The 24,228-nt window shown below is 52.6% G+C and overlaps 1 protein-coding gene across 1 annotated transcript; it reads right to left on the bottom strand.

The window, feature by feature from the left end:
- Nucleotides 1-16,348: 16,348 nt before the first annotated feature.
- On the bottom strand, nucleotides 16,349-21,602 carry LOC115906379. Its single transcript, XM_030953527.1, has 3 exons — nucleotides 18,639-21,602; nucleotides 18,091-18,314; nucleotides 16,349-16,460 (listed from the first exon to the last, which is right to left on the bottom strand). The coding sequence occupies exons 1-3, from the start codon at nucleotides 19,365-19,367 to the stop codon at nucleotides 16,349-16,351; spliced, it is 1,065 nt and encodes a 354-aa protein (XP_030809387.1). The 5' UTR covers nucleotides 19,368-21,602.
- Between the last annotated feature and the right edge of the window lie 2,626 nt (nucleotides 21,603-24,228).

The raw sequence follows: 24,228 nt of genomic DNA, 5'->3' as shown, positions 1-24,228 counted from the left end.
CTTCCCATATTCCACCTCCCCTTCCACTCCTTCTCCCCTTCCATCTAGATCTGAGCCCCTTCCCAGCTCCTCAGGGATTCTGCAGCCCAGGAGGGTCCTGTCCCCTCTCCCAGAGCAGAGGATGTGGCTGGGAGGGCGAGGGGAGGGCTCCCATGCCCTGGAACCTTTGGCATCTCGGGAAAGCCTTCACTCATTCTCAGGATCTCTCGCTGCTCACAGTGACCCGAGATGGGTTAGAAATTCTCTTTTCCCAGCCTGGCGGTTGAAGAAGGAGTCAGAGCTCTTCATTTCTTGTTCTCAAGGTTGTTCATTGTTCCTTACCTATAAAATTCTCTCTCCTGTCCAGCTAAGGTTCCATCCAGCAGGTCAGTCAGAGGCACTCTGCCTGCCCCAGGGCAGTGTTATCTTTTACACTAAAAGCTACCTGTACAATATTTACAATTCCTTCCCAATACCCGTCACCTGTGTTAGACAGTGAGCTTCTGCTCTAAACCAATCCAAAAGTGCCACCAGCACAGCAGAAGATGGAGGCCAAGAAGAAGAAGGAGAAGGAGAAAGGCTGGGCACGCTCAGATTCCTTTATCTTGCCCCTGAACCCCCATTCTAAAAACCCCCAAAATCTATTATTCCACCCTGTGATAAATTCACTATCATTCTACTTAAACTTTTGTGCCTTGTAATCCTTCATATAAAGGTTGGTAATTGTTTTTTCCATGGGTTAAATCAAAGGCACAGGGGCCTTGGGCCCCCTGGGCAGGGGCTGGAGCCCTCCAGGGCAGCCAGAGGAATTCCCTGGGTTCCACAACTGATGGGAATTCCCAGCCTGGCAGCTGGGACACAACGAGGTGCAGGGTATCAAAAACAGCGGGAATTTTATCAGGGCTGAGTAGGGACCACAATGAGGGGCAGAAGGGGCCGATGAGCAACTGGGCACCTGAGGTAAACATCACAGAGCCAGCCTGGGAAGTAATTTGCTGCCTGGATTGTCCTGACACGTCACATGCCGGATGCAATGTGCCTCCCGTGGCATTTCCGAGCTCCAGCCCCAGCCTGAGAATCCTCGGAGCCTCTCCTGGCTCTTTATAAGGCTTTTCACTTGAAGCTGCATTTGTTTAGCTTCAAGCACTGCACCACAGGTCCCTGCAGTTTGCATTTCAAACTTGGCAGAAGGAGAAGAACGAAAATCCAGAAGGCAAATTTTGCCATTATCTCTGGGTTTCCGTGGGTTTATCGCTCCCACTCCGAACCCAGCGCGTCTCAGCAAGGCTGCCTTGGACCGGTAAAAATAGGAATTTCACATTGCCAAAGCAAAGTGTATCGATAAAAGAAGGAAGGGAGAAATAATGGGGGGAAAAGCACCTACCCATGCTCTGAAAGGACGCTCCAAAGTGAGGAGCCAGGCGGAAAATGGGAATTTTTAATTGTGGGAGGTGTTTCCTGAGGACAGCCAGCGCAATCACAAATCCTGTATCTTCACTTGGCTGATCCTTGGACAATTCCTGGGATGTAAAACTTAATCCTCTGCAGGAGGGAGAAGGAACAAAATTCCATTTTTTCCCCCCCTTAAAGCTCTCAAAGCTGTGGTTAAACAATAAACTTTATCTGGATCACAGAACCTTCACCTCTCTGCACCAAACACGCTCCCTGCCTGTTCCTGGTTCTGCGCTCCCAGCTGGTGAAGCTCTGGTTCCTGAGGAGCCCAGGGTGGTTATTTGCAGGTTATTTGCATTTATTGTGCTTTCTCAGGGTGGGTAAATCAGCTCCTGCCCCTGAAGCACACCCTGGCAGGGAGTGGCAGCAAATGGGATTTACTGGGAGAACCGAGGGAGAAAGGCCTGGGGGTTTGAAGGGAAATCCAAGCCACGGTCAGATCCAGCAGAGCTGTTGGTGTCACTGCAGCCTGGGACAAAGGCAGGGCTGGGGGAGCTGCAGGAGAACACCCCTGGGGTGCCCTGGGGTCAGCACGGGCTGCTGCACCTGCCCAGGTGAGGGCGGGGACATTCCTGGGGCAAGCATTGGGACATTGCCAGGGCAGGGGTCTGCTCAGGTGAGGGCGGGGACATTCCTGGGGCAGGGACACTCTGGGACATTCCCAGGTGAGTGCAGGGACACTCGCAGGTGAGTGCAGGGACACTCCCGGGATGTGCCCAGGTGAGGGCAGGGACATTCTTGGACATTCCCAGGTGAGGGCAGAGACACTCTGGGACATTCCCAGGTGAGTGCAGGGACACTCCCAGGTGAGGGCAGAGACACTCCCGGACGTGCCCAGGTGAGGCGGGACATTGCCCAGGTGAGGGCAGGGACACGGGACATTCCGGTGAGTGCAGGGACATTCCCAGGTGAGGGCAGGGACATCCGGGACATTCCCAGGTGAGTGCAGGGACATTCCCAGGTGAGGGCAGGGACACTCCGGGACATGCCCAGGTGAGTGCAGGGACATTCGCAGGTGAGTGAGGTGAGGGCAGAGACACTCTGGGACATTCCCAGGTGAGTGCAGGGACATTCGGAGGTGAGTGCAGGGACATTCCCATGTGAGTGCAGGGACACTCCCAGGTGAGGGCAGGGACACTCCGGGACATTCCCAGGTGAGTGCAGGGATATTCCTATGTGAGTGCAGGGACACTCCCAGGTGAGGGCAGGGACACTCCGGGACATGCCCAGGTGAGGGCAGGGACATTCGCAGGTGAGGGCAGGGATATTCGCATGTGAGTGCAGGGATATTCCCAGGTGCAGGGACATTCCCAGGTGAGGGCAGGGACACTCTGGGACACTCCCGGGAGGGCCCGGCACGGAGGCAGGGCTCGGTGCAGCGGGGGAACGCTCCCCCGCACACGGCACGGGGAGGCAGCGCTGCCGGGCTCTCCCGGGATGATCCTGCTCATCCAGGACTGCCCGTGCAGCAGCGGCACCACCCAGCCTGAAACTCGGGGAAACAGCCCGGATCCTACGGCAGCGACAGGAGCGGGGAGGCGGAGGAGCTGCCTGCGCCCAGAAATCACCGAGGGCTGTGTGGGAGCTCCTCCATCAGCAGGGTTTGGGCAAGGCTCCCAGCACAGGGCGGCATGGCTGGGGTCTGAGCGGGGCCAGGAGATGGATCCAGGATCCCTGTGGGTCCCTCCAGCCCGCAGGAACGGCAGAACCATTCCCACCTGGTGCTGCTGTGGATTTACTGCCCTGTGCCCTTCCCCAGGGATCCATCCTGGATTTATGGCTGCAGGCAGTGACACTCCAGGCCATAAATAACTCTGCGCCCACAATGCGTGACTTTGCTTTATGGGTCCCCATCAGTGGTTAAATTACGTTTTCCTGGATATAACTTTTACTGGGGAGGGACACACTCACAGAGAAAGGGCTGCCTGGGTGACCTTGGCCTTCAGCTTCGGGGTTTTGGCAAAAAAGGGTTTATAAAAAGTAAGGAAGAGCATAAAGGAAGTCCAGGGAGGGTAGGAGATGATTGCAGTGAACACGAGGATGCATTTCCTTCCTCCATATGTTCACAGAGGCATGGAATGGTTCTGAGCTCCCCCAGCCCTCCAAATGTCACTGGCTTTTCCTTTTCCTAAGAAAAATAAAGAGAAAGGGCTTTTTTTGTGTTGTTTTGGTCTCTTTTTCTAAAGTGTAGAAAACAATCTCTGTTCAGAACCTTGGAAAAAATGCTCCTTTCTGCCAACAAAGGGAGGGTGGGGAGCGTGAGGCAGCAGCAGCAGCAGCAGCAGAGATTTCTTTTTGGGAAGAAAGGCCAGGGAAGCAGCGTAGCAGCAAGATTTGTGCTTATTAAAGACAGCACCAGGCCTCGAGGCAACATTTATTAGACACAGTCACAAAAGTCTGGTGTGGGATTTACCAGTGCCTATCGCCGGGAAAAATAACAGCTAATGAAGGCTGCATTTGTTCAAGCAAGTCAAATATCCCATTAAAATTCCCACTGGCTTCTGCAGGTGGGGAAAGCAAGGGAATGCATTTTCCAGAGGGGTTGTTTGTCAGGGGCAAAGGGAAGCTCTGTGGCCCATCCAGGAGGGGCTGGGGCTGCTCCCAGCAGAGGGGTTGGGGTGAGAAGGATGCCCCCAAGCCAGCCCCGATGGGCTGGGGGGTCAGTGATGGAAAAGCCCCTCAGACATCAGAGTCTGACCATTCCCCAGCCCTTACAGTGCCACCAGGGCTGGAGAACCTTTCCAGGAAGGAATTTCCCCAAATTTCCACCCTGAGCTGCCCTGGCCCAGCCTGGGGCCGTTCCCTCTGCTCCTGTCCCTGTTCCCTGGCAGCAGAGCCCGACCCCCTGGCTGTCCCCTCCTGGCAGGAGCTGTGCAGAGCCACAAGGGCCCCTGAGCTTTTTCTCCCCTTCTTGCTCAAGGTTCTGAGCCCCTTCCCAGCTCCCTCAGGGATTCTCCAGCCCCTTCCCAGATCCTCAGGGATTCTCCAGCCCCTTCCCAGCTCCCCCAGGATTCTCCAGCCCCTTCCCAGCTCCGTTCCCTGCCCTGAGAGGGAAGAGCTGCTGGTGCCAGGCCAGGTGCTCGCTGGAATTGCCATATGCAAGAAGCAAAAACGCCTAGAAAAATGTATCTTGCAGCAAAATTCTGTTCTATTTGTATATATATATATGTGTATAATACTTATATATGATCCCCATTTAACTCCCTGCACACCAAGCTACGCAAAGCACATTTTTGTAATCCCCACTGAGACCCTCAGAGCGGCCAACCCCACCCGTCTCCTTTTGAATTCCATTTGCAAAGATCTGTGGTGGGAGAAATTGAGCAATGAATTTAATTCTTGGTCAGTTTAACCCCAAGTAAGTATTTAAATCCAAGTAAGGATAATTACTAGAGAGGATCCTCTGGTAAAGGTGATGATTAAAGTGTTCTTGGGCACTCTGCACTCCTCCAGAATTTAATGTGCAAGGTGCCTTTTTCTGGGGGTGCATGAACTCAGAGCTGAAGATGCTGTAAGGGATGCAGACGGTTAAACAAGTGTGGGACACAAAAATGAATTAAAAAATAAATAATCTCAAGGAACTCTTTAATCTCTCTTTAAGGCAGCGTTCCTTGCTCTCCATGTATTAATTAAAGCGTGGCCTGTCTGCTGAGCTTATCTGTACAAAGTCAGAGCTGTTCATATTCCCCTTTCCTGTGCTCCCTTTATTGGCTTTGCACCCGGGCACAGCAGCACCGCCGAACCAATTAAGTGGCCGGAGTGCAAGGTTTATTACACATGCTCAGAAATTAAATCCTCCAACACCCACTAATGAGGCACCTTAAAATGCAAGAGAGTGGGCAGGGGCAATCCATCACAATAAATCCAGCCTGATACTCTCTTTAAGGGTTTATGAGAACTATAAAGCTGGAGTAGGGCAGCAGTGATCAGAGTGGAAACCCTCTGATTAAAATCCCCTTGGTTCCCCCTCCGTGCTGGGGAGGAGGCTCTGCTGGGCAGGGCAGGGAATCCAGGCTGTGCTCTGGGAAAAGGAAAGGGAATCTAGGCTGTGCTCTGGGAAAAGGAAAGGGAATTCGGGATGTGCTCTGGGAAAAGGAAAGGGAATCCAGGCTGTGCTCTGGGAAAAGGAAAGGGAATTCGGGATGTGCTCTGGGAAAAACAAAGGGAACCCAGGCTGTGCTCTGGGAAAAGGAAAGGGAATTCGGGATGTGCTCTGGGAAAAACAAAGGGAATCCAGGCTGTGCTCTGGGAAAAGGAAAGGGAATTCGGGATGTGTTCTGGGCAAAGCAAAGGGAATTGGTGATGTGCTCTGGGCAAAGCAAAGGGAATCCAGGCTGTGCTCTGGGAAAAGGAAAGGGAATTGGTGATGTGCTCTGGGCAAAGCAAAGGGAATCCAGGCTGTGCTCTGGGAAAAGGAAAGGGAATTCGGGATGTGCTCTGGGAAAAACAAAGGGAACCCAGGCTGTGTTCTGGGAAAAGGAAAGGGAATCCAGGCTGGGCTCTGGGAAAAGGAAAGGGAGTCCATGCTATTCCCGGGATATTCCTGATCCCAGCTCCCACTCCAGCAGGGCAGGCACAGGGATATTCCCAGGATATTCCCAGGATATTCCCAGGATATTCCTGTCCAGCTCCCGGCCGCCCTGTGTGCCCCTCCCGGCTCCCGGCCGTGGGTCAGCAGCAGCTGGAGTGGTTTGGGAAGCGCCAATGTTCCCGAGGCGTTCCCAGGCCCTTTGGAGATGGAAGCGCTTTCCGAGCCCCGTTTTTCCATCAGGCTTCTCCTGCCACAGGAACGTTCTGGGAGGGAGCTGCTTCTCGGTGGGGTTGTCATGGAAACGCGGCGATGCTGGGGATGCTCTGGAGGCGGCTCTGTGCTCTGTGCCCTGGGAATGAATGCTGGGGATGCTCTGGAGGCGGCTCTGTGCTCTGTGCCCTGTGCAGCAGAGCTGCTGGGCTCAGGAGGGTCCCAGAACCCCAGACTGGGATGGGCTGGGCTGGGGGGGACCTCAAATCCCACTCAGGGACACCTCCCACTGCCCCAGGTGCTCCAGCCCCAATGTCCAGCCTGGCCTTGGGCACTGCCAGGGATCCAGGGGCAGCCACAGCTGCTCTGGGAATTCCAGTCCAGCCCCTCATCATCCTCCCAGGGAACAATTCCCAGTTCCCAATATCCCATCCATCCCTGCCCTCCTTTTTGTCCTAAGGCTGAAATGCCACTGTCCCCAGGGATGTCACCGCTCAGCCCCGCAGGGTTCCCCTCACAGCTCTCCCTGAGCTAAATGAGGAATTGTTCCTTTCTTACCAATAAACAGCAGCGTGCAGGAAAATCCATCCAGGAATTCATTGTAGGAGCCGCAGCACAAGAGGGACGATGTTTGCTCAGGGCAGCTGGTAATTCACTGTGGAAAATTTGGTCATTCCTCTTCCTCTTTCCGTGAATAAAGTCAATTATTGTGAAATAAATACCCTTCCCCCCCCTTAAAAAGGAAAGGTAAAAGTTAGGAACAATACAGCCAAAATGTTTTATTTGGGCAATACAAATACAATCAAATCAAAAATATCACAGATTTTCATACATTAGTAAGAAGTTACTGTACACTTGAACAGTTGCCATTTTTTACAGCTAAACAAAGCTTTACCTTTATTAAAATGTATTTTCCTCTCACATAAAATATACACTTTGCACTGACGTATTTTACATGGGACACCTCTCTGGGGAAGAACAGCTCACGAACAACACGACAGGGCCACCTTCTCTACCCCACACAAGAGCACACGAAGCGAGACACACTCGGGGCTGTCCCAGGGCTGTGGCTGCGGGAACCCTGCTCCTCCTGGCTCCCGGGCCCCCTGCTCCACACTGCTGGGGTCGGTGCGTTTTTGGGGTTGGCGGATTTTTGGGGTGAGCATATTTTCGGGGTCAGTAGATTTTTGGGGTCAGTGGATTTTTGGGGTGAGTGGATTTTTGGGATGGGTGGATTTCTGGAGCGGGTGGATTTTTTGGGGTCAGTGGATTATTGGGGTCAGTGGATTTTTGGGATCGGCAGATTTTTGGGGTTGGTGGAATTTTTGGGGTTGATGGATTTTTGGGGTTGGTGGAATTTTTGGGGTTGATGGATTTTTGGGGTGAGTGGATTTTGGGGTCAGTGGATTTTGGGATCGGCAGATTTTTGGAGTCGGTGGATTTTTGGAGTCAGTGGATTTTTGGTGTCGGTGGATTTTTTGGCTTGGTGGATTTTTGGAGTCAGTGGATTTTTCAGATTGGCGGATTTTTGGGTCAGAAGAAGGGACTTTGGGCAGGGGTGAGCGCGGCTCTGGCAGCCCTTCCTGGGGTTCAGCTGCCAGGAAAGCCCTCCCAGGATGTTCCTGTGCCAGGATGGGCGTTTTGGGGTACAACACCACGGCGGGTCACCCCAAAGCTGCCCTGACCCCAGCGGAACTCAGGATCCAGGGGAACCAGGGGAAATGCTGGCACGCAGAGCAGGGGGAGCCCTGCCGTGGTGCTGGGTGCCCTGACCATCAGGACAAAGCCGGGAGGGGTGGAAGCGGTGTGGGAACAGCTCTGGATCAGGGAGGCTCCGTGGGAGCCCTGCAGGAACCGCTGGATGGTTTTGGGATTGAGTTTGGAGAACAAATGAAGCAATAAATGCACTCACCCTAGGGGCTGGAGTGAAACTGGGCTGAGCTCGGGACTCTGCCAACCTCGGGTGAAACAGATCAAAGAAAAGGGAATAGGAAATGTCACCGTGGTTTAATGCTGGAGAGGAGAAGCTCTGCTCTTAACCGAAGGAAAAACTTCTGGGAAAGGGATTTTCCCCCCTGCCCGTGGAACAGCACTGAGGGGATGTCAATGAGTGGCTTTGGAAAAATCTCTGCGTATTTTAGAGAGGATTTTTGTGGAATTGCCGGAAGGGGGATCTGGGGGACATGGGCAGAGACACTCTGTGTGCTGCAGCATTGGGCCTGCGATGATCTGCCTTGGCCTGAGACCCCCCAAAAGGCACCAGCCTCTTCTGAGGGCTCGGGGGGCTCAGCAGTGCCTGGATCTGGGGATGTCAGCCCAAGCCTGGGGTCCCGAGGTGCCTCTCAGACCCCAGCTCCTCCCTCTGCTTTGCACAGAAACACTCATCCCTGCCTGCCAGGACCTGGGAACAGGGGCTTGTTCCTCTTCCAAAACTCCTGCCATCCTCAGGAATAAGGCATCCGTTGAGTTGAGTTACTGTAAACCACTTGTGAAAAACGAGAATCCTCACCGTGTCCTGGCACCCCGAGGGGGTTCATTTAGAAATGAATAAAAAAGAGTAAAATAGATATTTGTATATATATATATATAGTTTTCCTTTGCTAATCGTAACACAATGTACAATCTGAACCCGATTAGGGAATAAAATACAATCCTGGGCAGGAACAGAGGGAAAAGGGACTCAACAGCTCCCGTTGTTTGTGCACCTACTGGGTTCAATGGCTTTGTCCTCTCTGGGGCTCGGGGTCTCTCGGGGACCTCAGGGCAGCTCAGGGGTTCTGCAGCCCCAGGTTCCTCCCATGGAGCCACATCCTCACTGGGAGTGAGGATCAGATCCTTAATGGGAACGAGGGAGGATCAAATCCTTACTGGAGTGAGGATCAAACCCTCCCTGTGAACAAGGATCAAATCCTCAATGGGAGCAAGGATCAGATCCTCACTGGGAATGAGGGAAGATCAAATCCTTACTGGAGTCAGGATCAAATCCTCCGTGTTAGCAAGGATCAAACCCTCCTTGGAATGAGGATCAAACCTTCCCTGGGAGTGAAGATCAGATCCTTGCTGGAATGAGGGTGAATACTTCTCTGGAATGAGGATGCAGCCCTCCCTGCAATGAGGATCAAGCCCTCCCTGGAGTGAGGATGCAGCTCCCTGGGAATGAGGATCAGATCCTTACTGGGAATGAGGATCAAACCCTCCCTGGAATGAGCACGAGTCCCTCCCTGGAGCGAGGATGCAGCTCCCTGGAGCGAGCCCCCGTGTTGGATTGCGGGGCTGGCAGAGGGATGGGCACACACACAACGAGCTCCCAGCCCTGGCTGGGGTGGGTGAGGAATTCCCGGCCCCAGGCGCCCCTGGTGGGAGCTGGCCCTGCTCCTCCAGCCCTGCCAGGAGCTCTGGGGATGTGTTTCTGCACGGCTGCTGCCGGCTGATGGAGTTTAAGTGGAATTTGATGCAGTTGGAGCGGCCCCAGCTGTGGGAATAGATGTCTGCAGCAGTGCAGGGGCGACCAGGGCACTGCCAGGGGTTTGATTTCCTTGGATTCGCTTGGCTTGTGCTGCTGTCAGCTGTGAACAAGCCAGCAGACAAATACAGGATGTGATCCTTCCAAACAGACGCCGCACGTGGCGCTGGAAGAGGGATTCTGGCAGGGATGGGCGGGTGGGCATCGCCTGGAATGTGATGGAATTATGGCTCTGGAGTGCTGAGAATTGCACATTTTACAGAAACACTTCCAGGCTGATTATCCTGAGCAGCTGTGGCTGCCCTGCATCCCTGGCAGTGCCCAGGGCCAGGCTGGGACTGGGGCTGGGAGCACCTGGGACAGGGGGAGGAGCAGGGAAGAGGGACAGGGTGGGCTTTAAGGCCCCTCCCAGCCCAATGCATTCCACGATTTTATGATTCCTCCTGGATTTATTATGAATTCAGGCAAGAATTCACCGGTGAGGAAGCTGCCTGTGCTCCCACAGGGCTGGGACTTGGCTTTGCCTTTGCCTGGTGCTGTGGGACTGTCTGGGATAAACCCTGGATTGTCCGTGGCTCTCACTCCCCCCTCAGCTCACAGACCTGCAGCTCGTTAAGGGTTGGTTCTTGTGGCTGAGTTTCCTTCAGCCCCATCATTAATAAAATCAGAATAGATTTATTTAACTAAGCTGAGCTTTGGGAAATTCAATAATTTTTTTTTTTTTTTTTTACAGTTAAGGTGCATGTGTGGGATATTCTTTAGAGGCTGGAGCATATCTGAAGTTTTTTAGATCTGGGACTGAGCATTCCATGTGTCCTTGCTTTCCCTGGGTCACTGGTGGGGCTCTGGCTCAGCTATGGAAATATTCTGGAATTGTTTAGGATTACCTGGCTTTCTTCACTGTGGGCCCCAGTCAAACCCCTCCATTTGCAGGTTGATTTTATTCTTTCCTGTATTTCATTGAATGGTTCTGCCTCACTTTCTGTAGGGAATGAGAAGGGAAGGCCAATATTTGCCATGAATGGAAATGGAAATTCATAAGTCAACAGCCAGGGCCAGCCCTCCCTCTCAGTTACACAAACCCAGCAGGGTTTGCTTTGTTTAAACCACCGAGGTGTGAACCTCTCTGATTTTGTGTTTATTTTAATAAGGGCGTTGATGGCTGTGGGTGGCTGCCTCTCAGAGCACACGTGTCAAACCTGGCAGCTTGCTTTCTGAGAGGATGGCTTTGGGCTGGATTCACCTCAGCCCTTCATTCCACAGGAAAAAGAGCACCGGGCTTCTGCCAAGGGGCTTTTTTAGCACTTCAGGGATGGAAATGAGTGGGAAACACAGGTTTTCATCCACCAGCCTTGTGCAGAATGGGCCCTGACAGCTTTTCCAAGGCAATAGGATGGGATGGTCTGTGGGGGGATGCAGAACTGGGAGCTGCTGAGCGAATGCTGATGTCCCATGGACAGCCCCACACCCATCAGCAGGGAAGGGGAAATCCAATCCTGGAAATCCCTTCTGCCCCGTCACAGCCACCAGTGCTGCTAACGGGATTCCTGACGGCTGCTTTACTCTCTGCCCCCAGCCTGCTGCTGACGAGAGCCACACTTGGTCACAGTTTGTGGATTTACTCCGGGGTATAAAGGGAGGGAGCCGGGAGCACCAACTGCTGAGCTGCTGCTGAGGGCAACGGGGAAATCCATCAGGGAGCAGGCATGGAGCAGAGGGAGACAGTTCCAGGGGGGAATTAGCTAATTCCAGAGTGAGGGGAGCAATTCCAGACACAGCTCCTGTGCTGCTGTGGCTCTGAGTCCCACCCAGCCAGACAGGCTGTCCCAGCTGGGTGGGATTGCCCCATTCCCCCATTTCCCTGGGTGGGATTTCCCCATTTCCCCATTTTCCCAATTCCCCATTTCCCCATTTTCCCATTCCCCATTCCCCATTTCCCCATTTCCCTTCCCTGGGTGGGATTTCCCCATTTCCCCATTTCCCCTTTTCCCTGCCCTGGAGGGGCTCCCAGGGAGTGTGGATGTCCCTGCAAGCAGAGGCAAGGCCAGGCTGGATGGGCTTGGAGCAGCCTGGGATGGTGGGATTTAGGGTCCCTCCAAAGCCCTGGGTGGGATTTAGGGTCCCTCCAAACCCAGCCCAGTCTGGGATTCTAAAATGAAGAGGGAGCAGGTTTGTAATATTGAATTGTTTGGGCATTGGCCATGTGATCTGCAGAATTCCAGCAGCATGGAATGCATGGTGGGCAGAGACAGAGGTTAACTTTATTTTATTTTTATTTTATTTTGTTTTATTTTATTTTGTTTTATTTTGTTTTATTTTATATTTTATTCTATTTTATTTTATTTTCAAACCTCTGAGCCAGGCCCTGCCGCTGGGCACTGCCAGCTCCCTGGAGAGCTCCAGACTGCCCTTGGTGTGCCAGGCAGGGATCAGCCTGCACAGAGCAGGGGGAAATGGCTCTTGATCCCCTCAGCTGTGCAAACAGTGCCCATTTTCCCTGTCCTGATTTGCAGTTTTTCCCCCAGGAATGCCTTTGCCTGGTTTCTCCCATTCCCAGTGCTGCCCTGCACAGGTGGAGCTGCCTCCTCCCCAGCCTGCCCCACTCGTTGCTTTTTCTGGTGGAATAGAGATTTCAACAGAACCTCTCCTGCAGATCCCTGTCCCAGGGAGCTGTGAAACATCCAGGGGGGTTGGAGTGAGTTATTAGCACAGTGAGATTATTGTGTTTATTCCAATTTCACTGCTCACAGCTCAGCACAAAGCCAGCACTGCCTCATAATCCCGAATAAATCACCTCAAAACCACACTTTCATTACTTGTCTGCGAGTATTTTTGTTTTTCCGGGCTATTTTTGGCTCTAATCTCTGCTGCATCATTCAGGTGCTGTTGTGTGCGGGCTGCTCAGTGCTGAGCTGGGTGTTTGGGGGCTGTTCATTCCTTGGGATTGTCTGGGGAGGTGGTGCTGGCCAAGCTCAGGGGAGGGATGCTGTGCGGTGGGGAGCAGGTGGATGTGCCCCAGGTGTGCTCTGCACTCCCTCCCCACCCAGGGAGGGATTCACAGCCCAGCAAGGTGCCCCGCGCTGGGAAGGATGAAAGTTTCACAAGAAAGTCTCACAGATGCTTAGCAGAAAGATTTTTAAATGTGGAGTCTGATGAGGGAATAGAGATGGAAGCAAGGTTTGATATAGAAGAAAAGAATTGCTGAGCCAGTCTCACTGGCTAACCAAGGAGGCAAAGGGTGTGTTAGTTAGAAGGGTTTTCATGGCTCAGAGCAAAGGATAAACCCACCCCAAACAAGAAGATGTTTGTACCAAGCACAAAGAGAGCACAGGCAAACAAGCCTGCCAATGTGGCAAGTAGAAAAAAGGGCTCAGGATTTTCCACTGCAAGGAAACTGAAAAACAACTTCCAGCTTAAACTGGAATGCACTGACTTTTAGTGATTGGAGAGCAGTAACATGAATATGGTAATTACAGCAGCTATGATGGGCTATAGGTAACAGTTAAGGGATAGATTGGTTCTACTGTATGAAGATGCTCAGCAAAGGAAAGTATAGAATGCGATGTAACCAAAGAAAAGTAAATAATGGATTGTAACCAAAAAAAAGTCTATAATGCAATGTAACCAAAGAAAAGTATAGAATGCATTGTAACCTAAACTCAGGGTCTCCAGGCCTGCCTGCAGCTGGAGCTGGCAGCTGTGGGCACAGCTCTGTCACCCACCACCCTGGGCTGCTGTAACACTCTGGATACAATAACCTGCATTTTGGATACAATAACCTGCATTTTGGACACAATAAACTGCATTTTGGATACAATAACCTGCATTTTGTATACAATAAAGTACATTTTGGATACAATAACCTGCATTCTGGAGAGCCCCTGGACTCCCAGCATCCCTCATTTAAGTTCTTGCAGCCCAGGACCAGAGGGGTTTGTGCTCAGGGTGGGGCTGTGTCCCACCCTCGGCTCCCTGATGGAAAACAGGAGGGAAAATCCCAAACTCTGCCAGGGCAGAGGGAGAATGGAGAGCTGCAGGCTCTCAGAGATGGGCTGTGCTTGAACTGTGGGGCACTGCAGCTGAAGGAGGGATTGGGATGGGAAACGGGAGAAATCCCTCCCTGGCAGGGTGGGCTGGAATTCCCAGAGCAGCTGGGGCTGTCCTGGATCCCTGGGATGTCCAAGACTGGACAGGGCTGGGAGCACCTGGGACAGTGGGAGGTGTCCCTGCCACGGCAGGGCTGGCACTGGGTGGGATTTAGGGTCCCTCCCAACCCAAATCTGTCCTTGCCCTAATCTTTCACCGAGGTTGGGTGGGATGTGTCTCACAGCTCTGGCTCCACCAGGCAAAGCCCATTTGTAAAAGAACATTTTGCTCACAGGTGATGATGCCACTGGACCATATTTGGGCAGGATATCCTGAATATATTCCAGATATCTTGATTATATTCCAGATCTCCTGAATATATTCCAGATGTCCTGACTATATTCCATAGATCCTGACTATATTCCAGATATCTTGAATATATTCCAGATATCCTGACTATATTTCAGATGTCCTGACTATATTTCATATATCCTGAATATATTCCAGATACTCTGACTATATTTCAGATATCCTCAATATATTTCAAATATCTTGACTATATTTCAGATATCCTGAATCTATTCCAGATATCCTGACTATATTCCAGATATCCTGAATATATTTCAGATATCCTGGCTATATTCCAGATACCCTGACTATATTCCAGACACCCTGGCTATCTTTGGCCACTCAGCTGACTCCAGTGCCAACATCAGCGAGGTGCCCCAGAAAAGCACAGGTTCTTACCCCCAGCCCCTTGGGTTATCCCAGCATCACTCACATCCCCTTTTCATCCCTCTGCATTTGCAATCCTGCTGGTGGAGAGGAGCTGCAGGAGCACCTGATCACTGTCCTGGGAGTGGCTGCTCCGCGTGCCAGGGCTGGCAGGGCACGTGGCAGCGCTCACTGTCACCGCAGCCACCCGCAGCTCCCAGGGGATGCTGCTGATGAGTGTGGGGGAATAACGAGCTCGGTGTGAAATGAACCAAATCACCGGCAGTGAGGGGAAAAGGGCAGGAGCAGCTCTGGGATCGCTGTTTGGGAGCTGCCTGAGGAAAAGCCAGGGCTGAGCTCAGGCAGCTGCTGCTCGTGGGCTGCAGGGCTGGGCTGTGATCACCCTGCTGGGCCCTTCCAGCCGGATATCCTGGCATTCTGAGACAGAGCGGAAATTCTCCAGAACAGAAATCCATTTAGGTGAAATGTACATCTTCGAGTCTGTGTAGCCTGACTGCAAGGCCTAGGCTCGAGGGAAACTGCTTCAGTGAAGGACAGAGATAAGGGGAGAGGAGACAGAGGGTGAGAGAGACAGAGAGATTGCTGTGAGAGCAGCTCAACCTGACCTAGGAACTCTTTCTGATAAAGAAGAACTAGCAGCAAATGTCACGCGAAATTCGTAAAAATGAATATGTATGAACCTCTTGTGAAATTGTACGCATGTGTATCTGAGAGGGGGATAAAAAGGGACCCGAAGTTCCCAGAGGTACCCATGTCATTTTAGGGAAACGATTCCCACGTGTGTCCAGCGCTGTGATAAACACACCGGCTTTACAACTGTCACAGAAGTTGTGGAGTTTTGATTATCTCTGCAAAACAATACCCTGCTGGGCCCTTCCAGCCCGGGATATCCTGGCATTCCCTGCTGGGCCCTTCCAGCCCGGGATATCCTGGCATTCCCTGCTGGGCCCAGGCTGTTCCTGTGCTCTGGTGCTGCCCTGACCCTGCCCAGAGGCAGCACCCGGGCTCAGGGGCAGGGAGGGACACAGAGGCTGCACTGTCCAGCCTGGGCCATTGCCCTGCCTGAGCCAGGAGTGGGAAAGACCCCAGAATTCTTTAAAGCCTCTGCCTTTATCACACAGACAGTTCCTGCTGCCATGGTCAGTCCCATGGGGTGGGAATGGACTCCCCAGGAGGGGCAAAGGCTGCCTCAGAGTGCCCAGATGTGCCCAGCTGTGCCCTGCTGTAGTCTGTGTCCTGCTGTTCCCAGCTGTGTCCCCATGCTGGGAGGGTCTCTCTGCCCCCCAAGAAGGAGCAGACGCCCCCAGCAGCAGCTGTGGACGATCTGGTGCTGCTGGGGTTGCTCTGCCCCAGCTGGATGAGCTGTGCAGGACACCGATGCTCCCTGGAAACCCTTGTGAATGATGGAGGAAAAGCTGCTCCCAAGCCCAGCTCCATTTGGGGTCGGGCTTCACCTCGAGGTGGGCTTTGGAAGCTCAGAAAATGTGATTTTATGACTGACCTGGATTCCTCCCTCAGGATTCCAGGAGCCTTTCTCAGCACCCTGGAGGTGGGGGGAGCCACAGCCAAGATCAGCCTGGGCTGGGTGAGCATCCCCAGCGAGCCCTCGGGGGTCCCTGCAGGAGGGTGGGGCTGTTGGGGTGCTCCAGGTATCAGTTTTATCCTGGAGCTGCAGTTTGTGCCACGCACTCCTCACGAACCGCTTCACCCTGCCTGAGACATCTTAAAAACTGAAATAATTCTGTGTGTTACAGTTCTACAGCGAGCATTGCTTTATATGGAATAGGTCTCCCGTCCTTAGAAATGAATCCTTCACTTTTAGAAAAGAATTCCATCAGATGCATCACTTGTCTAACTGCAAATCTAATTTCCAAGTGAGGTTGATTTTCCCACTAGATGGTTTTGATTTTGGGAAGGAGGAGGGCTGGCAAGGCTTCCTTGGGAAGCCACAGGAACTCCACAGAGCCCAAGGAACCTGAATCTTTCAGCACCTGCTGCAGCCCCCTGGAAGGTCACTGGGATGGTCACATTTCACTGGGCAGCTCCTCTCTGCCTGGGTGTGAGAGATTTCTAAAGTTAATTACGAAATCTTTGCCATTAAATATTCAGCAACACTTATTTTTGAGTACCTCCGGTTTAATTTAGGCCCCTTGAAATTTTAATATCTGGCTTTAATATTTAATACGGCCCTGAGATGGGTGTAGGAATTTAAAGTCTATGCTTTGAATGAAAGGAATCCTGGATTGCTTTATGGAGAAGGCTGAGATGGAGGGATGAGGGAAGGGTCTGCCTTGAAAGGACCCAACTCTTCCTTCTCTCATCCTACACATGTGTATTTTATGTGGAGGGGCCCTGTAGGGCTCACTCTGCTCTAATTAAGGCCTCTCATTTATTAAAACGTCTTAAACACGTTAGCAGCACAGCACCGAAAATGAGAAGCATTATGATAATTTTTAAGGTTGTTTTTTTCTTCTGGGAGGGGGATTAGCTGCCGAATTAACACACACCATTAATTTGGGAGCTGGTAGGGGGCTCAGAGACCTTGGCACAGAGTCACAGACACCCGGGGCTTTGATTTTAGCCCATGGAAACAATTCCCAACTTTGTGTGAAGGTGTACAAGCCACAAGAGTTTGAGCAGAATGACAGTGAATTTGTCATAGGGTGAAAAAGTGGAATTTTGGGGGTTTAGAATGGCGGTTCAGGAGGCAAGATGGAGGAATCTGAGTGTGTCCTGTCCTTCTTCTTCTTGTCCTCCATCTTCTGCTGTGATGGTGGCACTTTCGGATTGGTTTAGAGCAGAGAGAGACTGTCTAACATAGGTGACAGGTATTGGAAAATTATTGTAAATAAAGTACACGTAGTTCTTAGTATAAAAAGCCAACACCACCCAAAGGGCAGGGACTGTGCCACAACCCGACCTGCTGGACAGATCTCAGCAGCTCAGAGAAAGAATGGAATAGATAAGAGAAAATAAACAACCTTGAAAAGCAGAACTGATGAATCTCAGCTCCTTATTTGAGCGTGGGGCTGGGAAAAAAGAGACTTTTTAATACCTGGGGGTCATCTCAAGCACAGAAACCCCAGAGGTGTGGGGCCGGGCTGGGGGGCTGCTGCTCCATGGTTCCATGGGATGTATCCTGGCCTTTCCAGCCTGAACAGCTCCATGGTTCCATGGGATGTATCCTGGCTTTTCCAGCCTGAACAGCTCCATGGTTCCATGGGTTATGAACAGCTCCATGGTTCCATGGGATGTATCCTGGCTTTTCCAACATGAACAGCTCCATGGTTCCATGGGATGTATCCTGGCTTTTCTGACCCGAACAGCTCCATGGTTCCATGGGATGTATCCTGGCTTTTCCAACATGAACAGCTCCATGGTTCCATGGGATGTATCCTGGCTTTTCTGACCCGAACAGCTCCATGGTTCCATGGGATGTATCCTGGCTTTTCTGACCTGAACAGCTCCATGGTTCATGGGATGTATCTCTTTTAACAGAAAATCCATGGTTCCATGGGATGTATCCTGGCTTTTCTGACCTGAACAGCTCCATGGTTCCATGGGATGTATCCTGGCTTTTCCAGCCTGAACAGCTCCATGGTTCCATGGGATGTATCCTGCTTTTCTGACGAACAGCTCCATGGTTCCATGGGATGTATCCTGGCTTTTCTGACCTGAACAGCTCCATGGTTCCATGGGATGTATCCTGGCTTTTCCGACATGAACAGCTCCATGGTTCCATGGGATGTATCCTGGCTTTTCCAGCCTGAACAGCTCCATGGTTCCATGGGATGTATCCTGGCTTTTCTGACCCGAACAGCTCCATGGTTCCATGGGATGTATCCTGGCTTTTCTGACCTGAACAGCTCCATGGTTCCATGGGATGTATCCTGGCTTTTCCAACATGAACAGCTCCATGGTTCCATGGGATGTATCCTGGCTTTTCCGACATGAACAGCTCCATGGTTCCATGGGATGTATCCTGGCTTTTCTGCCTGAACAGCTCCATGGTTCCATGGGATGTATCCTGCTTTCCAGCCTGAACAGCTCCATGGTCCATGGGATGTACCTGCTCTGCGACAGCCCAGAGGGTATCCTGAACAGCTCCATGGTTCCATGGGATGTATCCTGGCTTTTCCCTGAACAGCTCCATGGTTCCATGGGATGTATCCTGTCTTTGACCTGAACAGCTCCATGGTTCCATGGGATGTATCCTGGCTTTTCCAGCCTGAACAGCTCCATGGTTCCATGGGATGTATCCTGGCTTTTCCAACATGAACAGCTCCATGGTTCCATGGGATGTATCCTGGCTTTTCGACCTGAACAGCTCCATGGTTCCATGGGATGTATCCTGGCTTTTCCAGCCTGAACAGCTCCATGGTTCCATGGGATGTATCCTGGCTTTTCTGACCCGAACAGCTCCATGGTTCCATGGGATGTATCCTGGCTTTTCTGACCTGAACAGCTCCATGGTTCCATGGGATGTATCCTGGCTTTTCTGACCTGAACAGCTCCATGGTTCCATGGGATGTATCCTGGCTTTTCCAGCCTGAACAGCTCCATGGTTCCATGGGATTTATCCCATTCATTGCGAAGGAAAAGAGGCTGGGTGTCAGCTCTGATGGCAGTGGTGCTGTTTTTAAATCCTGCAGCTGTTGTAGATCCCTTCCAGGGAAATATCCCACTCCATTCCATTCCATTCCATTCCATTCCATTCCATTCCATTCCATTCCATTCCATTCCATTCCATTCCATCCCCCTTTCCTGGCGATGCCCACCCTGCTGCTCTTCAGGGGCAGTGGATGTTCCTGCACAGCTCGAGATGGGCTTTGAAAGCTCAGAAAATGTGATTTTATAGCAGAACTGGAGGCAAACCCTGTCCCTTGTCCTGTGGCACTTTGCTGAAGCCATCCTGGATGGGGGACTGTCCCTGAGGGAAGAGGCAGCTCAGGAAAGGGAAGCTGGGGAGAGGGAGGAATTCAGGCTTGAAGAAGTGACAAAGAAGGGAAGAGTGCCGAGGCCTCTGATGGAAATTCATCAGCTCCCGGCTGAATAAGGAGCTGTGAATCTCTTTGAGTGTAGCAGCTCTGCCAGCTTGCAAAGGAGCAGATGTGCTCACAAGATGGATAGTTGCAAATAGTCAAAATACTGTTTTTTGGGCGTTTTTGTGCTTTAGTGATTATCTTTTTTCATCTAAAATAAATCCAGATTGTGCATAGGCTGGAAAACAAAATAATATTTGGAGAGTGGGAGTGTTTATTTAACAGGTGGCCTATTTAGCAAATGGTTTACCCCTACAAAAATAATATTCCTGCAGGATCCTGCAGCAGTGATTGGGAACATCTGAGAGCAGGAAGGCGTTTTGGGGGGTGATTGCTCCGTGTGGGCTCGGGGTGGGCTGCTTTAATTAAGAACATCTGCAGGAGCACTTTGCTGAGTGCATTTGCATCTCTGATTGACTGGGAGGGGTGCTGGGCCCTGGAGAGGCCTCCCTTCCCTGGGAGCAGGGACCCCAAGGATGGGTTTGTAAGGACACTGGGACAGTCCCTATAACAGGACGTTATCCCTGTCATTCCCAGGAATTTATCCCGTGGAGGGAACAAGCAGGAAGAGGCCCTGGTGCAGAAGGGGAAGGGCAGAGCTGAGCTGATCCCAGCATTTCCCCAAGGCTGTTTTTTGGTGCAAGTCTCTCTTTGCCCCCCAGTCAGCAGCTCCAACCTCGGAGTTCGCAGAAATGTTGAGGGATTTTGGGAATTGGAGGGCTCTGCAGGACGATGGTGTCCCCATGCAGGGCCAGGATCTGCCCCAGAGCAAAGCTGGGTTTGGACGTTCCCTGCTCTGGCTGTGATCCCTGTGCTGGAAGCTGAGCTGTTTAAAAACAATATTTTGGGTGGCTGGAGGTAATCACAGACCTGGCTCCCTCCAAGGCCTGGCTTTTGTTTTCAGCTGTGCCTCTTGACATTCAGCAAATACTAATGGCTCCATGCTGTGGGGTTTTTCACCTAAGCCATAAATAACCTCTCCAGAGGCACTGTCCATCCCCTCTGGATGATCCTTAAGGTCCCCTCCGGCCCAAACCTCTCCGTGATTCTGTGATAAAGTCTCTGGTAATGAGCAGCACATGCTTTGGTGGGTTGTGGTTTGGTTTTGCTTTCCTGCCTCAGCTTGTGGAAATAATTATTTTCCAAAATATTTATAATCTATTGGAATATTAAAGCACTTTTCAGAACTCCCAGGTTTTTCCAGAGGCCTGAGCACTAAATTCAGGTAAAGTGCCTTTGATGGCAGAGGTAATGAACACAACAAAGTGATTGTTAGATTGGAGCAGCCCGAATTCTTGACATTCATTTGAGGTCTCCCCCAGTATTTATCTGCTCTGTCATTTACAGCAGTGGTGCCATGATTTTGGGTGGGAGAGGATCAGAAATGGAGGAAGTTTTGCAGTGGGGTAAAAGCTGGGTTGTTTTTTGCCTGGGCTGGCCAAACCAGCCCTTCTAGAGGAGCCAAACAGGAGGGGAAGAGCCTGGCAGCAACCCTGGCACCTTCCCCACATGGCAAAAGGATTCCTCTGCTCCAGCACCAGCTGGATCAGGAGGCAGGGAGAGGAATTTAACTCAGGATCGCAGTTCTCAGAGAAATGAACTCATTTGGAAGGCTCAGAGCCAGGTCCCGTGTGCTCCGTGGGGATCTCGGCTGAGAACAAAGCCCAGGCCTGCAGCAGAACCCTGTTCCCCCCATCCTCTGGGAAATCCTGCTCTCCTCTTTTCTCCTTTCCCTGGGGAGGCTGTCCTGGTGCCAGAGCAGCCCTGCGTGCGCTGGATCCCATCTCCGAGTGCTCAGTGAACAATCCCTCTCGTGCTCATTAACCTTTGCTGGAGTGCTCCAGCAGAAGGTCAAAGCCCTCAGCTGTGATTTTCCCCAGGCATCAAGAGTGTGATCTGCAGCCTCGTGGAGAGAAGTGCTGCAGCAGGAGAGCTCTCAGGGCCCCTCGCTGTGCTGTGCCTCCCTGGCAGTGCAGGGAGAGCAGCCCGGGGCGATTAACGCCGGGAAATTAATTCTGAAATGAGCTCTGACAGCCGGGCCCTGCACAGAGCGGCTGCGGCTGCACACAGTGGGGCTCTCCGGGGCTGGGGGACACTCAATGGGGCTGGGGGACAGCCAATGGGGCTGGGGGACACCCACCGGGGCTGGGGGACAGCCAGCGGGGCTGGGGGACAGCCACCAGGGCTGGGGGACAGCCAATGGGGCTGGGGGACAGCCAACGGGGCTGGGGGACAGCCAATGGGGCTGGGGACACCCACCGGGGGGGGAAAGGGGCTGGGGACACCAGTGGGGCTGGGGGACAGTCAATGGGGCTGGGGGACAGCCAATGGGGCTGGGGGACACACAATAGGGCTGGGGGACAGCCAACGGGGCTGGGGGACAGCCAAAGGGGCTGGGGGACACCCACCGGGGCTGGGGGACACTCAATGGGGCTGGGGGACACCCACCGGGGCTGGGGGACATTCAATGGGGCTGGGGGACAGCCACTGGGGCTGGGGGACAGCCACTGGGGCTGGGGGACAAGCTCAGGAGCCTCTCCTGCTCCCTGTGACACCAGCTGCTCCCTGTGACATGAGTAGTTCTGTGTGACATCAGCTGTTCTGTATGACATCAGCTGCCCCTGTGTGACATCAGCTCCTCCCTGTGACATCAGATACTCTGTGTGACATCAGTCTGTCCATGTGACATCAGCCATTCTGTGTGACATCAGAAACTCTGTGAGACATCAGCTCCTCCCTGGGTGACATCAGCCGTTCTGTGTGACATCAGCCGTTCTGTGTGACATCAGCTCCTCCATGTGACATCAGCCATTCTGTGTGACATCAGAAGCTCTGTGTGACATCAGCTTCTCTCTGTGACACCCTGTGTGACATCAGCTGTTCCTGTGTGACATCAGCTTCTCCCTGTGCCATCAGCCCCTCCATGTGACAGCGGGTCTGTTCAGGTGGAGCTGGGAGCCAGGGAAGAAGGGGGAGCTCAGCCCTGTGAGCACCAGGGGGGTCTCTGCCATTGTCTGGGTCTGATGGCTTCTTCAGGGTGCAGGGAATGGGCTGGGAGCCCAGCCTGGGCTGCAGCCTCCTCCTGCTCCTGCTCCTGCTCCCTGCCTAACCCTTCCCCCTCCGGGGAGAGAACGGCACCAAGAGATGGCAACCAAGAAACAGGGGCCAAGAGATGGGAAAGGAGAGGAAGGGACCAAGAAATAGGGGCCAAGAGATGGGAACCAAGAGATGGGAACCAAGAAATAGGGACCAAGAGATGGGAAAGGAGAGGAAGGGACCAAGAAATAGGGGCCAAGAGATGGGGACCAAAAGACAGGGATCAGGAGATGGGAAAGAAAAGAAAGGGACCAAGAGATGGGGATCAAGAGATGGGAAAGAGAGAAAGAGACCAAGAGATGTGGATCAAGAAATAGGGACCAAGAGATGGGAAAAGAGAGAAAGGAACCAAGAGAAGGGGACTAAGACATGGGAAAGGAGACAAGAGAGCCAAGAGACGAGGACCAAGAGATGGGGACCAAGAGGCAGGGATCAGGAGATGGGCATGAAGAGACAGGGATAAAAACACAGGACCGAGAGCCAGAGTGCAAGGCTTCAGGAGCAGCACACAGGAAGGTGCCCTGTCCCATCACACACTTTGTCCTCCTGCCACTCCTAACACGAAGTACAGGGGAGGATATATATGTGCACCTGTCCTGCTAAAAGTCATTTCTAAATGAGCCACAGGGATTTAGGATCCGTAATTTTTGGGAAACAGACATTAAATCCTCTTTACACAGAAAACAATGGCAAGCAAGAGCTGTTGCTCCCCCGTCCCAGCCTCCCAGGCTCTGTTTTCAAACGTTTTCGGGGAGGGATTTGCAGTCATTTACTCCAAAGTTAATTTTTTCCCCACTTATGGTAAAACATGTGAAAAGGTCAAGGATAATGAAAGAGCAGTGAATTTGAAATGCTCTGGAAGAACAACTCAGCGCTATCAGCAGCTCACTTAAACGGGGGAGGAGGAAAAGCAGTTCCTTCCAGGTTTGAGGGCTTTGCCAGCCTAACGAAGCGTGCTGCCTCCTCAAAGCCAAATTCCTGCAAGGGCCGGGCTCCTTAGGGGGCTGGAGCAGCTCCTGCCCGGCCCTGGCTGAAGGGACAGACCCCAAATGCTGAGCACCCCTCAGAGGCTGCCCCTCCACCCAGAAGTACCCACCCTCCAATGAGGAAAGGCTGGTTTATATCAAAAAGCCACAAAACAGAGGGAGGGGAGGCTGGCCCTGCCGTCCCACCCACTGGGAAAGGAGGCTGCTGCTGCTCCATATCGGCCTGCAGGGCTGTTCTCACCCCGGGCTCGCATTTAAGTGCCTGTCGTGGGGATTAATGGGACCAGCGTGCCTCTAATGGGGCTGGGAGGGGGACAGCTGATGGCTGTGCACAGAAATCACAGGGTGTCTGCGCCAGCTGTGCTTGCTTTGCTGAGAAACCCTAAAAGGAGGGAGCAGATTTGCCCCTCTGGGTACTGACTGGAATAAAGATCATCACTGCAGGCAGCTTGTGAGCTGGGGAAGAGGAGGACGGGGGTGATGAGTGTTCCAGCCCCTGGCTGATGAGGGGAGCTCCCGTGGCTGGAGCAGCACCGCGCTGTCCCCTCCCTGTCCTCACTGCTGCAGAGGGGTCATTGCTGCTGTCCCCGGGCTGGGCTGGGAGCCTGGGGACACTTTGGGCTGGGCTGGCTGTCGCTGCTGCCCATG

The sequence above is a fragment of the Camarhynchus parvulus genome, chromosome 8, assembly GCF_901933205.1.
Source record: "Camarhynchus parvulus chromosome 8, STF_HiC, whole genome shotgun sequence".
NCBI classification, from domain to species: Eukaryota; Metazoa; Chordata; class Aves; order Passeriformes; family Thraupidae; genus Camarhynchus; species Camarhynchus parvulus.
The sequence above is the reverse complement of the archived record's forward strand: the minus strand, read 5'-3'. Positions and strand labels throughout refer to the sequence as shown.

Excerpts from the sequence above, each read along its gene's own strand:
- LOC115906379 (XM_030953527.1), bottom strand. The coding sequence starts at position 19,367 with ATGGCTTCAGCAAAGTGCCACAGGACAAGGGACAGGGTTTGCCTCCAG. Across the intron at positions 18,315-18,638 it reads GGAACCATGGAGCTGTTCAG|GTCAGAAAAGCCAGGATACA; the intron begins GTCAAAGACAGG and ends GGAGCTGTTCAG. Across the intron at positions 16,461-18,090 it reads TCCCATGGAACCATGGAGCT|GGGGCTGCAGCAGGTGCTGA; the intron begins GTTCGTCAGAAA and ends GTGACCTTCCAG.